Source organism: Habropoda laboriosa, unplaced genomic scaffold (assembly GCF_001263275.1).
Source record: "Habropoda laboriosa isolate 0110345459 unplaced genomic scaffold, ASM126327v1 scaffold143, whole genome shotgun sequence".
NCBI classification, from domain to species: Eukaryota; Metazoa; Arthropoda; class Insecta; order Hymenoptera; family Apidae; genus Habropoda; species Habropoda laboriosa.
Genome location: NW_017100404.1, coordinates 3,695,387 through 3,715,249, shown reverse-complemented (window position 1 = coordinate 3,715,249; position 19,863 = coordinate 3,695,387). Strand labels below are relative to the sequence as shown.

Below are 19,863 nucleotides of genomic sequence, written 5' to 3'. Positions count from 1 at the left end.
GGAACGTGGGATAAAAAGAAAGAAAAAAAAAAGGAAGAAATTCGCGGCGTCGTTAATTTCTTGCCCGCCTCGCATGCACGGCGAAGTATAACGTATACCACCGGAATCGAAGTAATACGACGACAACGACAACGAGAGAGCTTAAAATGCTAATGAACGAGTCTCGCTCGGACTCGGCCGCGCCGCTCGTCGACACGCTCGTTCCGTACTTTCACACGTTCGAATTTATCGAGATTTAATTCGTCGTACGATCGGGTGGGCCCACTACCGGCCTGCTCGTCGTTTCTGGATCTCTCAATGTTGCCGTCACGTTAAACGGTCGCTTCGCTGTGAACCTAAATGGTACCCTAATGGCACCTCGATGGTCATTTTTTTTAGGAAATTGATTGAGAAAGATCGTCGATTTTTCGTTGTTAATTTATTTCTTTTCTGTTTCTTTAAGTGAATTATTACTTGTACTCTGGCTTCTTGGTAGATCGCGGAGGATCGATTTGGATGGCTTTTCTTTGGAGAAAGATTTATAGCGAGGACATTAATGAGAAACGTGTGTAAATATGTAGGTATACGTACTGTTGGATGATTGATGAATGGGAATTTTGTGAAAAATTGTACGACAGGTGGAAAGTTTCGTTTTTCAATGTTACCACGAAACGAAGAGAGAGTGAGAGTGTTTAATGAGTTCACAGATGAGGTGAAATATTAAGCGATTATATTTGGGAAAGATTTCGTGAAGGATTTATGTTGTAATAGTGATTTTTCTTCTGATCGATGTCGATGAATATTATATATTTACACATTAATGATTATAATTACTTAAAATTCATGGTGATACGAATAGACTCGCAGGTTCCTAATGAGATTCCTGGGAAAGGAGGCGTATTAATAACGCTTCGATGGGTAAATTACAGGGAAAGGAGTTTAAAATATGGCGAATTTATGCAACGTTTTATAGGTGTGCAAATAAATAGCACTCTCTCTCTCTCTCTCTCTTTCTTGGATTTAAATTAAATAGCCGGTATTCGAGGAAACAATTTCCACAGTTTTGTGACGTTAATTAAAAGAGGAGATGTTTAATACTATTTTCAAGTTTTTTGTTATTTTTGTCCTTTGCAATTCTATACTTTTCTATTTTCGTCACATATGCTGAATTTATGACACGGAGTGCCTGATCTGAATCTCAAAATTTTTACTAGATTATAAACAAGTTTTTTTACCAAGTAGACCACATTCTTCATTAACGAAGAAGAGTCATCAAGTCGATTTTAATGAAATCTCAAAAAAATTAGTGATACGTATTTTTTTACGTGCAATCTCTCAAATTTAGGGAGTGAAAATAGGCCCCAAAGGTGGGGCTGAAATGTAATCCTAGTTGAAATATAATGCGATTGAAAATATTCGGATTTTTTCGAGGTTTCCGGGGTCATCGGTAGACACGCGTCCAAACCATTCTGTCTTGAAAGTTCTCAGTCGTACCGGATACGTATCCAAATTTTCGTAGCAGCCCTAATCTTCAGGCTCGCATGGTCCCAAAAATTATAAAAATTTGTGATATCTTATATTAAGTCGGTATATTCAAATTTCCCTAATAACCCCAACCTTTGGTCACACGTTGTCCCAAAATATCCACCAACGTATAACATTTCAGTGCGCCAATTTCTCTTCTCAGAAACCAGAATCACTATTCCACGCTCCCGAAATCTTCGACACCGTAAAAACAGTGTCACTCTCTGTAGAGTCACCTCTAAAAAGAGGTGCCAAAAGTACACTCGAAAGAGATTCAAGCGACAAGGTAGAGGCATCGTTAAAACAGGGTGAAATTGTGTTGGTTGCAGGGTGGTCGGAGCGGTGGTGGTCGGGGCGGCCGTTTGCGGTCGTATTCCTGGCCTGGCGAAGAGTCAACGGGAGCAGTGCAGAAAAGCGCCGCACGCGATGCCAGCGGTGGGCGAGGGCGCGGAGCTTGGACTTCGCGAGTGCCGACATCAGTTCAGACATCACCGTTGGAACTGTTCCCACGTGGCGAACGATCAGGTCTTCGGCCACGTGGTCGTAGTAGGTAAGGATTGTCCTGTCACCGCGGCCGGCCCGCTATTTATTATACAGAGGGGTCGGCACGTTTAACGCCGCCGCTCCTCCGCGGTCCTTGTGCCGCGTTCAACGCGCTGTAAAAGGCCGCGCACACGCGGTAATGGATGCGAACGTCCACGGTATATCGAGCGCGCCTCCTTACACTACCTGGAGACGCGATCAATGTAGCCTGCGTTCCTTCGTGCACCGCGGAAATTTGCGTACCTGAGAGCTGGGCTGATCTAACAAGGGAACGTCTCGAAGTGATCGTCACCGATTTTCACGAAACTTTGGTGTACCAGCTTGGCTTGCCCAAAAATTTATTTTGAAATAGTTAAAACACTTTTTTGAAAATAATTTTTGTTGATAGTAGAGACATGGTTAAACGGTAGGTATACACGAATTTCTTTTCAGTTTCTCAATTTTTTTATTAACTCTTTCATTGCTATAGGCATTTTGAAAATTTGCTCGGACTACTATACTGTTGGAGCCTTTTAAGTACACTTCCTTGATTTAGTGCTTTATTTTATTTTTCACGCATTGAAAGGATACGACCAAATTGAGTGGGTAAAAATGTAAACATTTTGACGAAACAGCGAAAGGGTTAAGAAAAATGTATTCCAGAGCATTTGTATTTGTGCACTTGCGTTATTTTTGATGAACAAGTTCTTCAAATTTGCCTGGTGGAATATTGAATGAAATCAAGTTGCCTATCCACTGACGTAGAATTTGTTTAATTAAAAAATAAGGGAATAGAAGAAAAAAAGATAAAATGAAGCAAAAATTAAAATATCGAAAAAATTCTACGATTTCATAAAAGTCAAGAGAGTTTCTCTAGCGAACTTACGTATTTTTACCGAATAAAGATTCGTGTGAAATTTCTCGATTCTAGAAGGGAACACATTTAAACCAAGAGAATTTACAAATCAGCCCAGATTTCTAATTCGTGTCGAAATAATTCCTACTCGATAAAAGCTGTTTTCCTTCGTTGGCTCGGCTTCATCTGCATACGTATTGGATAGGTTCTCCATGAAAATCACCTAATTGTAAGTGAAACTCGGGGAATCAATTTAGTGCCGTTAACCAAAGTAGCCTGTTGCTTCTGATAATCTTCGATCATCGGTGTTCAAACTATTTAATCGAGGTGTACACCGATACATTCGTGGACACACGTTACAAAATTAAAAGGAATAAACGACCGTGCGGTGTCAGTCGTGTGTTTTAACGAACGGTCGTGCCTCTATCATACTAATGGCCATTTCATTAAGGATCTCCAAGCTTTATCGTGGAACTATTAATTTACATTCTATCGTCAGACCTTTTTTCTAGCCAACTGAGCTGGCTGCCCGGCAGTTAATCACTGGCTATTGGAATCGTATTAATAATTCTTCGGGGATTCAAATATCTTGACGGTGAAATTATTGGGATTCGATGTAGGTTTCGCATAGTTTGGACGTTTCGATCGAGAAAAGAATTTGAATTCTTCGGGGAAAAGTTTGAAATAATTAGAAACGTTTTTAGATTCTTCAGATTACTGTGAAACACATTCTTCTTTAAATTAGAAATACTCCGACATAAAGAATTTGTGTAGAATTTGCCTAATTTCGTTAGAGAAAATCTTTCTCTTGCATTTTTTAACTATTTAGAATAAATTTAAAATTCTTAGAAATTTAACAGAAAATGGCAAAATTTCGTATAATTGATAAATACTCAGGTTTAATAATTTCATATCAATTTTTACATTAGTGTTCTATTTTTAATGTTTTTGGAGGTACTACTCTCTATCGACTCGGTTAATTTTTCATCGGTTTAAGGATCGAGATAATCAGGTTGGTTTAATATAACAGAGAAAACCATGACGAAATAAGTTTATGCCGGTTAAATCGACGTTTCTCCGTTCTTTACGATGTCAGGTTCACTTCGAATCCCGCTGCGCTCCTTGTGAAGGGAAGATAAATTACAAAGGTGCACATCCTGCGGTGTAAACTCGAAATTCTTTATCACGAATGCACCGGTAATATGTATTTTTCTTCTCCAGGCACAATTGTAATTTGTTTCCGCCTTTTCAGAAAACCGAATGACTCGACACGTTTGACACTCCTGTTGTGATGCATAATTGACTTAGAGTGACACGACATTAAAGACGAACTTTCCCTTTCTTCCTGTTTCTTTTTTTCGATTCTTCTTAACTGTGATTAATTCATTCCTTTACGTAATCTTCGTGTTTGCTGTGTCGAGTCACACGATGTAACAGAAGTAACGATAAAATTTATCAGTATAAATCACTGAATTGTGCAATAAATATGAAACACACTAAGAAACCCAAAAATTTCCAATAAGAACAACCAAACTCAAACTCCACATCTCAAATCTTCATCGAAACCAAAACTTCGAATTACAAAGAATCACAGAATCGCTGCAATTCAGTTACACCCAAAACCCAAAATTCTGGAATCCAGACAATCTCAAAGAATTGTAGAATCGCTACAAAACGGTTTCCATAAGAACAACCAACCTCAAACTCTCTATCAGCAAGATCAAATCTCCATCGAAACCAAAACTTCGAATTAGAGAATCGCTGCAACTCAATTACTCCGAAAACTCAAAACTCTGCAATCCAGGCAATGACAAAAAGTCACAGAATCGCTGTAATTTAACTACGCCCAAAACTCAAACCTCTGCAATCCAGACAATCTCAAAGAATCACAGAATCGCTGCAAAAAGTTTCCCACGTGAAAACCCAAACCCCAAAACTGCAATCCAGAAAACCCCAAACAACTCAACTACACCACTTGAATCACGTACCAACTCATAAAAAACCATCTCAGCTTCAATCTCAGCTCAGAAACGAGCACAGGCTCGTTCCTCTCGAAAGCCCCCGTATCTCTCACATTCGAGCTTCCGTCGTTCTTATCTCAGTCTCTCGCGACGCTTCCCGCGGCGCAGCCGAGTCTCGTGCAGAGCTTGAAAGCTCCAAATTAGGGAGTGACGGGTGCAACGGCCATTCCAACGATCCCCCGGGGGTAGCCACGTTCACTTAGCCCAGGATCGCGGACATTTTTACGAGGATTAGGCGTGTTCGCGGAGTGGAAGAGGCGAGATAGAGGAACGGTGGCGTGGATTTTATCGGCGTGGAAATCGACGAAACGGCCACAGCCGCACGAGATGGTAGCCGCTTCCTACACCCACAAGACGCGGGCGAGTATATATATATATGCGTTAGAAGAAGAAGCGGGTCCGGTTTCTCGTGTTACCGTTTCGTGATGCTGCCGGCTGCCCGGCAGCCGCATAATACGCGTATAACTTATGCCCCGGCCCGCAGAAGGGACGTCGACGCAACCTTGTGCAAGGGCTTTCTCTTCCTCTCCTCTCGGACACGTTCGCGAAAAAAACGGCGAAAAAGCCGCGGGCTGGATAGCTCGGTAGCCGCCCACGCGAAGACTTAACAAATTTCAACTGGACACGTGAGAAAGGTTTCGATTTCTACGCCCCTCGGACTGGCTCACGGGAAACGTACGGCCTGGGCGACGATTTTTTTCGTCAGATTGCTTCATCGTTCATTTGCCTTGCCGGAACGTTTCTGGGTGGTTCGTTCTGGTATGCTCAGTTTATCGTAGGAGAGAATTTTATCTGTATTGCAGGTACTTTGCTCATTTTTTTTTTATTATTAAGGAATATTAGATAGATAACGAATATTACATAGAATTGATGGATTTTGTTATTGGTAACTTTCACCTTGTGAGGAAAATTTGAAATAAACGAGCAATGAGAAGTGTAAAGAAATTCGAGTCACATCCGTAAATTAATGAATTTGATAAACGATTATCGAATATAACTTTTTTCTCATATTTTAACTTTGCTTATCTAACAATCGAATGGTGTTAAAATATGAACATAGTATAGTCTGAAAAGATTTTAAAAATGGCTAGAAATTCCATTACAGTGCTCTGTAAAACAGACTGAAACACTAAATTGATACAATAAAAATACTCGGGATAATGAATAGCGATTATTCGAAACCAATCGAATTCCACGCAAATTTCACCCCATCCAATCTTCTTCAATCGAAGCTTCATACAAAAGTCGCAACGAACACCCTCTCGATTCTTCATCCCCCGTTAATAAACGTTTCCTCAGTTAAATTTCGTAGTTGAGAAGTAACTTAACATTACGCGACGGGACGTTGTGGCAGGTTACGCAGCGGCAAACGGCGAAAGCAATATTTCTCATGGACAAGATAATCCGGGTAGTCCAGTCAGCGGAAGCTGACGTGATCCGCTCGCATAAATATCGCTAAATACGGCGTATTTGTCATCTCGGTATTAAAAACCATAAGCAAGACACCCCATAAGACCGGGTCTCGGTATTCACATGGTCCCGACGGTGTTTATAGGAAACAGGTAGGTGAGCGCACGCACCGCGATTTCTCATGATTAACACGCCGGATTAAGCCTCAACGTGGGAAAAATCGAGAAAGCAAAATTCTGAGCGTGATTTACGAGCACCAGTTTGTCACGTGGCGTGTTCCCATTGAACAGGATACAATCGGGTCCCCTTCTCGAGCTCCTTGAATTCCGCGGGATAAACTTGCTCGGGGTTGTGATTTCAAAACGATCCCGGATTTTTCAAGGACTTCCTGGTCGCGTGATAGAAATCGATTTTAACGCCGGGTTGTACAGGTTTGCCAGAAAACGAACGCGTGAAATTGACGAGTCGAGGGAATTTCTCGTTAACGAAGCGCCAATCTCTTTTGTATAAATTATGAATTATACAAATTGTTCGAAGATAGTTTCATTTAATTATACTCCATACACTTTAGTTGGTAGTCTACGTTATTAACGTGTGATTCGAATCCATCGAATTTCTGTTCTTAACCCTTTAACCTATAACAACGTGTCAGACTCGTGACAGAGATTTTGGTCAAGATGTGACAAAAATACTGTAATCCTAACTTTCGTTTTAATCTGTAGGACTGAGCATTGCTAAGTGTAATTAATCTGCAACAGATTGGCTTTGGTTACCTGAGAAAACAGTATAAATGGCTGACGCTCAGACGCCTAGTCAGAAAAGAGATCAATTTAAACAAGTTGCAAATCTACAACCAAGAAATGGACAAAAATTTCATAGAAAAAAATTGTCTCGTAAACCAAGCCATCGTGCTTTCTCCTTTTTCCTTCGAATCTCGCTTCATCGAGCCACTTCCCCGTTTAAGGCAGCCGCTCACGATCGCTCCGATCGCTTCTTCCGCGCTGAAAAACCTCGGCGAACAACAGCCCTGTCATGCGCTGGCTGCTGAAATAAAGATCCCAAAGGAGAGGACGGCACACGCTCGCCTGTTCACCGTGCAAAAACTCGGCCGTCCATCCGGTTGCTCGCGCGCGTCGCGTCGTTCCGCTTTTAACGAGTTATGAATTCCGTCGATCCGCGACATCTCGTGGCGAACATCCATTAAAAGTCGTCGAGCTCTCTCGTAAAGCCGGGCGACGCGAACGAGGCATAAACTCGAGGGAAGAGAATTTTCAGAAATGAAAACGGCGAAGATTGGAAACGAACGGAAAGCAGCGAACGATCAGCTTTAAAGGCGAGCCGATAAACGAGGCGAAACGAAAATAGCAGCTGCACACCGGAGGAAGTCGCGCGGGGAGCGGAAAAAGAAGACGAGGAATTAATGCGGAGAAGAAGAAGAAAAAATATAAATAACGCTCATAAGGCGAAGGGGCGGTCGGTTGCTAACTTAATTAGTGAAATTAACGGGGCCGCTCGACATGTTGAACGCTAAGTGCGGCAATATACGCGGCCGAGATATTTCCTGGCTCTTAAAACGCTCACATTATGCGCCCGATATAATCCATGCACGTAGGAGTGCGTGAGCTCGAATTAAACGCGCGATTAACACGTTTCGCGAAAACACGGCGCGCGCTTGAACTTGTAATGCCTTGTGCTGGCATTGAAGTCTCCGTGGCAGCCGTGCTGTCTACATAGGAGCGCTCGGACGATACTGAGTATTTATGTCTTTTCTAGAGGAAGTGTAGATATTTTTCCAACAAGTTTTTGTTACACTTTTTTAAGATGGAAGTCTAGTTTGACAGTACGAAACATGAACGATATTTAACAATTTCTTTTGGCTAAACTGAGAAAGATATTGTAATATTTCTTTCTTTGATAGAAAGAAGCATCCTTGGAGTGTGATATAAAATTGTTTTTAATGTAATTTTTTAAATTTAAATTTGAAAGCAAAACATTGCAAATATCAATGTTCTCCGATCATTTATACTGGGATTCAACCGACTTCTAAGAGAGAAAAGAACGAAAACTTGAAAGTGTTATATCATTTTGAAGCAAAACTCAGTCTTTTATCAAAAAAATCGATTTTATATTTTTCTTATAAAAACACTATAAATAAAGGTAAAATATTGATTGTCACTTCAATCCCCGAAGAAATGCTTATCGAATTGAATCCTACAATTCTTCTCAAAAAGGAATTTCTATCACAAAGAATTTTATATTTCCTACTTTCCCTGAAGCCCCAAATTCTCCAATTCTTTCACCACGAAGAAAATAAGCGAAACCGTGAAACATCGATCGCCCGAGGTGCGAAATAAAGGAATTCCGCGTTCAGATATACGGTGTCGAGCGAAACGATCGCGGAAAGGTTCTTCTCGTGACCGTAAATAATCGCTTCTCCGTTTCCGTCGATTTCGGGTCGGATGTTGGATCCCAGCTACGAGTTAGCGACGCGTAAAATTAATCGAAAGCACGCCAGGCCCGCTGCGACCGCGTTTCGCGGTGAATATATTTTCATAAATTAGGATCCTTCACGCGAGCGCCGCGTCCAATTCGAACAAGCGTCGTGGGCGGATTGGCCCCCTAATCGTCCAGACAAAACGACGTAATTAAGAGATCCATTACGCTGGCCACTCGCTCCTCCGGGATATTATCTATTATTAATTCAATCGACAGGGGCCGATACTCTTAATTACGGATCCGGCCACGACGTTCCTCCTGTCTCGATGTTAAGAAGATCGACGAGTTCCAGGAATAACCTCAGCCGTGATTCGAACGGGAACCGTTCCCTTGGCTCTGTGACTCGCACAAAAAGCCTCCTGCTGGAATTCCCTGTTGGTCAACTCGCCTCTAATGATGCGTCGTTATTTTTATATTCCACGTTCCCTTATTTTCTCCTCCTTGTTTTGACTACCTGCCTATTTCGAACGCGTATTTGGAAGTCGATCCCGAGGGATTTATCGATCAGAGCAGACCTTTCGATGCAGTTCTTCTTCGTCTGTGTTTCAAACGCTGAGAAACCTCTCCGATAAATAAAGAGAAGCATTTGAAGATAGAAAACGTGTTTGTATTACCACTTAGTTTAAGATAAGTAATCCTAAAATTTTCTTCCATCTTCCGCGCAAAATTCCTTTCATCTCTTGACACAATTGACCTCGTCAACTCCAAGAACGCCTATTGGACCTTTTCTTACTCTTATTACCTCTAAAATCAGACTTCCAAATTTTCTTTAACGACACGCTGAAAATTAGAGGAAATTGACGCCTAAGATCCTGATTTAGACACGCAGAAGCATCGCTGCAGCACAGATCTAGAAACTATAGTCTAAGTGTCTTAAATCTTGCAAGACTTCCTTATACAAAAGGTCATTATTATTCTCAAAGTACCAATTATCGGAATCTAACAGAGTCAAGGGGGGAGAAAGTAGATACGAGGATCTACACGAACGTTTCAAGCTCGCCCATTCGCGATAAGCCTGGAGATCGCTCTGGAGACATCGAATCCTCGAAGAAAAGGAATCGGTTAAAGGGAAAGTTTATCGAACGACAGGATCGGTGGACGCGCGTCCTTGCACTTGTTCCCTCCTCGAGGCAGTGGACTCTTTAAAAAAAATTCCGATATATCTCGTTCGAGGCTTATCCGACGATAATATCGCCCCTATCAGCCTCTATAAATCCGGTGTACACACGAACCGTAGTGGTGCTAATTTTATTCCACGCGTGACAAAGTAATCTGGACCGCACACCGGTGGAAAGATTCAAAAGAAAAGAAGAAGGGAAAAATGAAGAGGAGAGGCGAAGGAAAGAAAAAGAGAGGGGACAGCGAGAGAGGCGAAAGAGAAAAAAAGGAAGGAAGCGTTTCGTTGTCGGTACAAGCGGTGTGTAGTATCCTCTGCCCTCGGATAACGTCAAAGCCTTCCTTCCACCTTCTCGCCCTTTCCAACACCTATCCACTTTTTTCATCCTGCTTGGTCCCCCTTATCCGTCTCAAATAACTGGACTGGCCCACACTTGGCGCGATGTCCCACACCTACTTACAGTCCACGGCGAAATCAATTGGACGCTCAAGGCTAATTGCGCGTGATATGATTAAACTTTCGTTACACCGTTCGATCCTCTTAACTTTCTCCCTTCTTCGCGATATCGTTGTTCTCTCTCAATTTATATTATAGCTTTCTAGACGGAAGTATCTTGATCCTTAATTTTAGCAGTGAGAGAAAAATTGGTGTTTACAGGGAGTGAGAGTGAAACAGTAAAAATTCTGATCATATGAAATTTAAATAATTGATCGATAGAGTGATTGAAAAAATGTTCACACTTACTATTGGATCTGAAAATTGCAAACACGATTGCCTCGAGGCTTTTACTCAAGCTTCCACGAGACCTCGTAAATTTAAATATTTATTCAAATCACCGTGTATATTATTACGATCGCGAAATAAACTTCACAGAGAGCTTAGCCTTGTTTGGAAAACGAGACCAACGATCCTTGTTAAACCCAAGTGTCCATTAATTAAGAGCGAATAGGAAAAGGCGAATGAATATTTTCCGAATTGCGAGTAACAGTATTTCAAGAATATCGTCGGGTAAAAACGTTGAAGAAGGATACGTTGCGCCTTCGTAACAAATATCAAGCGATGATAAAGACGGAGAATAATATAGAATACTTCTGCGCCGGACAACCTTGAGGAGGAAATTGATTTCGAGCGGACTATAACTTGCACAGCCGATGCGTCGTCTCGCCTCGAGTCTCATTAGCGCACGTAGCCCAGATTCAACGGGCACGTACTCCGAAGTGAGGCGATCGAGAGGCTTACACGGTCATTTGGGGCTGATTTACAACGGCGATCGAGCTACGACACGGTCACGATCCGGTTACGATCGCTGGAAATGTTATCGGACGTCTCGAAGCGCGAACGCTGCCGCGTGTTTGAAGAGCATCGGGATGGTATTTCAATGGATTGTAACTGAGTCGTGAGTGAGATCTCCGCGAATCGTCGGCGTAAATCAAGCTTCGGGATACTCCCTTTTGCCGTGGACGGAGACGTTGTTCGCGATGACTTTATGTCGCTGAATGAAAACGAGAACCCCGATCCTCGTGATAGGTTTCTGTACTCCTCCAATTCGCCGAGATTAAATCGAGTGAAGAAGCTGCAATGAAGTTGAACAAGAGGCGCGGAGTAAAGTGGCACAGATAGCTGTGAGATATTGGGTTCGTGAATTTCTTTTTTTAAAGTCAGATTAGATTAAGGAAATGACAATTTTTCTGATACTTTGAAAAATTTCGAGATCAACGAAGAAATTTTGATCCTTTGGAGTTGTTAATGGAGGCTTTCGAGTTTAACCATTTCACGTTTGAATTTATTATTTATCTATCGATCATTATTTTTCAATCTTTGTTCATCACTTTGGATTCATTTTTTTTCTTTTTCAAGAATTCATTATTTACGTCTGTGATGAATACTAAATTCAGATCAATTTTTGTGCATCATTTTGGATTCATTTTTCGTTTTGAAGAATTCATTATTTATGTCTGCGATGAATACTAAATTCAGAAACTTAGAAAAGTGTTAATTCTTCCTTTTCCAGGTTAAAATCATTTTCTTCGTAATTAAAAATATTTTCTTCTCATTTCGCCTTACATACTCGCAACGTGAACCTCAAAAATCTGTACAATAAAAATACACGAACTTGCGATTCATCCCATTTCATCAAATTTCCGTCCTCGTCTAATAACTACTTAAACGGGAGCATCCTGTATCAATCTCGATTTACATACGAAAAAAGTGCACAGAATTCTGCTGTACAGAGTCCCGATGATCTAGCATCTATATTTATAACTTAATCAAAAACTTGTAACTAATTGTACCCCGGCAATTTCGCTCGCTTAAGCAGCTAAATGCTCGGAACCTCGGCCATTTTCCCGCATAATCATCGCGGAATCTTACCCTTTCACGCGCGGAATGCACGTCCAAGTTAGCTGATAAGAGGCGAGGCAGGAACTTCAAACAGTCACCGACATTAAACCCGGCTGAAAAATCGGCTGTATCCGCCGGTTAATCGACGGGACGGACTTATTAGAAGAACCAGTATCCGCGACGCGGATCCCTGGTAGCACGAGCGCGATCTCGCTAAAGCAACGGATCCAGATGATCGAGTCGATTATGAAAATTTCCCAGTTCTCGTAATCAAGAGGCAGCAACGCGCTCGCGGATTAAATTACGAGGATTCGAAACCACGACGACTGGAGAAACTGGAGAACCGGTATCGGAGAAAAAGCGTGTACGAGTTTCCCATCTGGAAGATGCTCCTCTAGCTCGCAAACAAGAGAAAACCACGCGGTTTCCTTCGTCACGTGACGTTCGAAAGAGGTGAAGAAAGAAAGGGGGAACGAGGAGGGCACAATCCTTCGATTATCAGGTTTTCACTTGGTTATATTCACACGGTGACAAGTTGCGTTCGAATCGATCAGATATCGAGAACTCGTGAGAGTACACGTGTGGGATATTCGCGTGTCCGACGAGTGACTCGACCGGTTCGTGGAAACTCCGACGACAGAATACACGGTATAACGAGAGATTTTTTTCCTTCTTTCATTTCTTTTCTTTGGTTCTTCGTATTCGTTCAGTTTAACGAGATACCATGCGAATGGAATTCCCGTGCCACGTGGGTGCCCGAATTTATGCGTTTCGCGGTCATTAGGCGGACGTAGTATCTAAATTCGCAGCTTGGGGCCTTTTTAGGAGGCCTGCCTTCTTAATGACTCCGAGCCTCCGCTGGTGTTTCTGTAATTTTTCGGCCTCGGTATGAAGTTGATACGGAATGGCTGTTTCATTGGAAGAAAGGAGGAGAGAGGGAGAGAATTTCAGCGGGACGTCGGTGAGAAGAGTGGTAATGTCCTTTGGTGGGTAATTGGACGAAGATTTGGCGGGGAGTTACAATGACACGTGGAAGATATGATATTTCGGCGAGAAGTTGAAAGAGGACGGAGTTTATGACACAATGGACCGATTATGGTGCAGATTGTCTTCGAATTTATGAACTTTGGAAGGAAGATGGAGTTTGAACGTTGCACGGTGAAGTACTTGCGTAAAAAAGTTGGGCAAAATTATTTTACTAGCTTTAGCGGAGCCGAAATGCACTTAGAAATGATAAAACGTGAAATGAATCCAAAAAAAAGAGGAAACTGTTGTCACGTTAAATTATACAAACTTCAAATTTTCAATTTCGACATTCCCAATTTACACAGCTCTGTAAAAAAACATCACTCGCCCCAGCCCAACGTGAAAGTCTGCCAGAAAAGAGGACGACGCGATGGTCCCCAGGAAGTTCGCGCAGGCTCGTGGGCCGCGGATAATTGTATCGTGCGCAGAACGATCCGTCTCTGTCGTGCTTATCTCGCCGCTAATTTGTTCGATAGGTCGGGAACGGCCGGAGGACGCCGGCATCGCGGATTCACCGCGAGTAAATTCCACGTATCTCTGGCTCACGAACGTAACTAGAGTGAACGATAGCGGACGCGTACTAGCAGGTAGTACCAACCTACCTAAGAATTTATAGTCCACCGGTGGAAATTGCCATTGCCGGTGTCCCGCGGCCCGGGACCAACTTCTCCTCTCATCCGCCAACCTGATATTCGTTCGAACGTAAATTATGATCCGGTCTCCGTTTAGATAACCACAGGGATGAAGTTAGAAACGGGCCGAGATAACCGGGCCGTTCATAAATATCCTCCGAGACGCTTTTACCCCGGTTTCTGCCTCCGTCTCTCGCTCCTCTTTTCGAGAAATTTGGATTAATTGGCCGGGTTAATGGGGGGATCCGTACGGTCGATTCCAACGATCCAGGCTGGATCGCGGATTTGAATTAGTACGGTGCTTCGGAGCCGAGGTGTGTCTAGATGTAGCTTATCTTCGGGACCCTGAATGTTAATGTCGCTAATGAGCACGTCATCTGTTCGGAGTTTGTGGAAAGTTTGGCGATATTCGGGATAGAGGTAAAGAATTGGATGTATCGATGTGCACTGGGATGGTTTTTGTCAGTGTCGCGGTTTATTTTTGAGTAAATCGATAGTGAATCCTATCTCAACCTCTTGACCTATGAGTTTTTTTCTAATTTACTGTTTTAGCACTTCAGGTGACAGAAGCTGATCTGTTACAAGTTAATTATATTTAATAATCCTCTGTAAATTAATTTTTCTTACTAATATAACGATTTTTGTTACATCTTGGCCAGATACGTTATTGCAGGTCAAAGAGTTAAATGATACGACCATTGTGAAAAAGGATCTACGATATTTTGAGAAACTTCACTTCGTCCTCTTGTAGCAATTCATACTTCCAAATCTAAGCATCAATTTTTCCATAGTAATTCATTTTATATAAACAAATACAAACGAGTCAAGAACGTGGGTGAAAATAGATCCAAACGACTGCTAGAGGGTTCAAAAAACCAACGAACTACTCACAGCTACACTTAACATTCCCCAAGAAACATCTCTATTTTACCATCTCCTGAAACGCACCACTCTCTTCCTGCATAATTTTCCAAAATCACAAAGCAACCAGCAAATCCTAGTGCAGCGAACCTCGGAATCCATCGTGGCGGAGTTACCACCGCGGTTACACCTGCGGCCGTTCCCCTCAGGTTCACCCTAATGACTTCGATCGCAATCGTAATAACAGCAATCGCTCGGAACAGATTCGGCCTGTCGTGGATATCTCGGTATCGCGTTCCCCGTATTATTTGCACACGTCGACGCTCGAACGTTACGTGTGCCACGTAAATTGCCGTGTAGCAAGAAGCCACGGCTGGTAGCCACGGGTATCACTATAGGGGCGCACGTATTCGCGGAACGTCTCTAATGCCCTACGACGATAAGGTGGTTACGAGAAGAAAGAATTGCCCGGAGACAAATTTCCATTTACGAGTGACCGGTGCGCGCCATTATTGGATACAATCTTGGCGGAACGGGCTAAGCCAACGGCGGAGGCTGGACCTGAGCGCGTGCAGCCGAAGAAGATACGATCGATATGGCCGACGAGTAGTTTAGCGTAGAAAACTGCCAACGGGGACTTTGGACGATCCGTGGATTGAGTTATGGCAGGGTTCTGCCCGGTTGAATCTCCCCGGGGGCCCTATTCGCCCGCTTGTACAGGGCCCCTCTTTAAGCCGTATAAATAAACTAGTTAATAAATTAATATATCACCGGCGTATCTTTTTACCCCGTGGCAGGCGGAGTGCCCCTGCGAAAATCGCTAACAAGACCGGGGCCATTAATAATGGAGCCGAGGCGAGGCGATGAATTCGCGCCGCTGCTCTCTTCCATCCGTGCCCTCCTTATTAAGATGTAACCACTCATCGGGTCGAACGATAAGTGTGATTCAGGAAAGTGCCACGCGTTCCACACAGGTAGACACTTTTTTTGTCACTGTACCGTTGCAACGGGCCAAACGAGTCAACCTGTGATTTATACCTGTGGTCCAGTTATGATACGGCTCGCTGGAAAGTTTCTGGGTTCACCGCGTGTGGGTGGAGTGTTGAGGTTCTTTAGAGTGACAATAACTTTTTTGACAATTTTAAGTGGGAAAGAATCGCCGAAATGCGTGTACAGTCTCGAGTAAGACGATGGTTCAATTTTTGAAGTAAAATTTCTAAATGAAACTTGTTCAAAGGGATTTCGAAGGAAGAAGATGAATGATATCGACGAGATCGTTGTTGAACCGAAAGTGCAACATACAGAATCGTGGAATTTCAAAGGGGAAAAAAGAATTTTATTCGATCGTAGCATTTAGATGGTTGAAAGCAGGCCACGAAAACAGCACAGGCAATTCAACCGTTACGAAAGGTCGATCGGTTGCACCGATCGGTATCCGACACGTGACCTATGCGACTATCAGAATTACAACGAGATACCTACTGGACAAGGAGTTCGAACGATCGTTTCAGCTGGCGTATCGCGATCCTACAGCCACTGGCTTCGACATCGAAGGCCACGGGAATGGTACCCCATGATCGAGACGAAAATGTATCGCTCGAGACGAAGCGGAGAAATTCCTATCGTCAGATACGTATCGGACAACCGGTAGAAAAGGTCGGCCAATGACTACGGATAACTTTGAACGTTCCAGCTTACTGGTATGTTCGAAAAGTTCCAGGACACGCTCGTTCTTTGCGGATATCCGTGTTGGATTGAGGTAACCTTAGCGTGGCCAGTTCTGATCTCGAAAATCTCAATTTCAGAGTGCTTTGAGATTTTTCAATTGTGTGAGAAGTCGAATCACTTTGAAGTTAATTTGAGATTTTTAATTCTTGGAAGTCTTAAATCTCGAGTCTTTAAAGTTTCAAGAGTTCTTGAATCTTGAGTCTTTAAAGTTTAGATCTTGAAGGTCTCGGAGCTCTCAAATCTTGAGTCTCTAAAGTTTCGAGAGGTCTTGAATCTTGAGTCTTTAAAGTTTCGACAGGTCAGCAAAGTCCCAAAAATTTGTATATCTCAATACACTCAAGATTCAGCACCTATCCACACTTCCCAAACTTCCAAATACCGAAACACGTTCAGAGTGACACAAATTTTTCGCCACTTTGTCCCTATTCGAGGGTATTCAAATTCTCCCAGAGGCCATCAAGTCTCGCGACAGAAAGCGACGAGAGGAGACACGTTGTCACGCTTGTGACGGCTAATGGGCACGCTCACGCGCGACTGTGTAACCAGTGCCGCCCGTTCAACGCATCGGAGGAGCCGTAAATCATACGGGCAACATAACGAACGCTGTAAACGAGCCACGGCCATAGATCATGGATCTAATGCTAGGCGACCCCCCGTCGACGCGACAGCGTGGCTACAAGGGATCCCAACGGTGACGCGGTTAATCGTATTACGCAGCGTGCACAGGCCCCTCTATGGACCTGTATTATTTAATATTACCGTGGTGGCGCACCTGCCACAGGGATCCAGGCATCCGAGGAACATGGATCGACCTGACTCGATCCACCAATTACGCGATTTATCGCGTGAACGCGTGACCGATGCCGACAGAATGACGGCGCGTGTGAGAACTATGCTAATGCATCCTCCGACCAGCTTTTTTTCTCTTTTGTCCACGAGATAGGGTTAATGTGGCGGCGTGGCGTGAAAGAGGAATAACGTTGCGTTTCCATTTCAAACTTTCTATGGGACGTTGTTTGGGGATGATTGGTTTGAGTTAGGTTAAGCTTGCCGTGCTGCTTAGGAATGGAGTATCGAAAGATTGTTATTCGAGCGGGGAAATTGGGATCTCTTTGGTTTTTATGTCTGGGCGTGGAGTAAATTCTGTAGCTTCCTTTCGATTATTCTAGCTGATTAATTTGGTGTTTTTAATTAAGGTTAGGTTAGGTTTGTTGGCTGTGGAAATTGGGATCTCTTGGGTTTCTACGTTTGGGCGGAGTAAATTCTCTAGCTTAATTTGGATTGTTTTGGTTGATTAATTTGGTGTTTTGATTAACCTCTTCAGGGACACCGACACATATGTGTACCTTTAGATTTTCCGAAAATTCCAATATTTGAATTCCAAAATCTCCTAAGGAAAGTAGTTCAATTGTAACTACATGAAAAATTAGATCAATACTTTCTAACTTTAAAAAACAATCATCCCTGAAGAGGTTAAGTTTAGGTTAGGTTAGTTGGCTGTGGAAATTGGGATCTCTTCGGTTTTACGTTTAGCTTAATGTGGATTATTTTAGTTGATTGATTTAGCGTTTCGATTAAGTTTAGGTTTTTCCGGTGGAAAGATTTAAACTGATTGGAAAACACCATTTGGAAGAAATGAAAAATCGTTAGATACGTATTGAACGAACAAGAACTTGCGCTATCGCATTAACAGCACAGAAAAATGAACAGGGATTAATTTCGTTATAGTGTAATTTAATTTCGCCTTGCAAGCCTTAGAATACTCCAACAAATAATTAAAGAGAAAATCCTCGCAGTAAATCTAAGTCGAATGGCTTCTCGTTACGCGAAATTATTTACGACTAGAAATGGTTCAATTCTATTTAACGTTAGAATCGCGAAGCTAATAAATCAAGTCGAACAGCAGCGAAATCGATTAGGTTCATTATTACCGTGTGTAATTCAACGCGAACTTACGTACGATTTGACGAGATATCACCGAGAAACAAATCCTCGCAATTTATGTCATCGCGCCTACTTTTACCGTTTCGAATCTGGAAAAAAGGGCGAAACGCCTCGAAGGAAGTAGCATCTCTGTTTGCGATTTACAGAAATATCAGCGTGCTCGTGGAGCGTGCATCGATCAACCCAGTCACGATAATAATGTAAATTAATTCCATGACCGGTGTTGTAATTAGAAGTTGTCGGGGCGCGATGAACTTATCGCGCGTGTCAGTCGTATTCTGTAGCGTTCGTGTAAATACGAACTTTCGTTCATTCTACATAACGAAACGGGATTATTTTGCGTGAAGCTGTGTACACGTTGCGACACGGTGATTTTCTTTCGTTTCAATTAATTTCTCAATACGAACCTTTAAAGAAATTATATTGGTGTCCTCGAGAAACGAGCTTTGCGAATAATTAAAGTGCATTTTTATCCATTTCTCTTTCTCTAGATTTATTCCAACCCTATTGTCATTGCATTCTCTCACTTTCATCTCAATTATAAAATTTTACCATATTTTAATTTCACTAAATTGAGCACGGAGCTCAAATTTCCCAAGAATGTGCAAAACAGTTATTAGAAAGAGAGGCGAAGATTGCGAAGAAAAATACTTCAGTAAAGAGTATTTTTATTTAATAAAAACTGTGAAACGTAGGAGTCGTTCGACTTCCTTCACACTCAAAACTCACAATTCTCTCATTGCACTCGGTCTGGCACAATTGCCTACTTAGTTATCTGATTCGAATTAATCGCGAATCCTGTCTAACTTCACGATTGAATCAGAACCCACGTAACACCGTAATGCATCACGCGTTTCGTTCTATCCACCAATTCTTCCATATGAAATTTCACTCTGAACCCTTTAACTCGCACGAGAATATTCCCCCGGTACACGCGATGTGTTAACAAACGAATAAAAGGTAGCAAAGCGTTGGATCGGTGTTTGTTACTGTGCCGGATCAGTTAAGAGAAAAATCAATTCAACCTCCCAGATCGTTAAGGGGCCAGGCCTGGCAGAAAAGGAACGACGAACCGTGGCCCGTAGTCGATTCGAATGCAAATTCAACGAGCGAGCTCGGATCGAACAAATGCTAAGTGGAGGCGTGTGTCTTAATTATAGTAATTGGTTAATTGTCCGGCTATCTGATCGAGTTCAACCTGTCCCAGGTTCAACCAACCTCTATCCACCTCTCGTTCCTCTGTTTTTCGTTATCAAGATTTTTCTGCACGAGCTGAATTTTCGTTATATAACGGGGGTTCTCGTCGACTCATGCACCGAGAAAGAGAGAAGAAACGAAGAGAGGAGAAGAGAAATTGTGGATGGGAGAAGGCATGGCCGCGTACAATTCGTTAAACTCGAATAAACT

At 42.6% G+C, this 19,863-nt stretch overlaps 1 protein-coding gene across 1 annotated transcript in view; it reads left to right on the top strand.

The window, feature by feature from the left end:
* LOC108575386 (protein Wnt-7b) overlaps positions 1-19,863 on the top strand; it is a 109,200-nt gene that overhangs the window by 61,563 nt on the left and 27,774 nt on the right. The window contains exon 2 of the mRNA XM_017938162.1: positions 1,833-2,053. Coding sequence (XP_017793651.1) covers positions 1,833-2,053 — 221 coding nt within the window. The remainder of the gene's footprint in view (positions 1-1,832; positions 2,054-19,863) is intronic.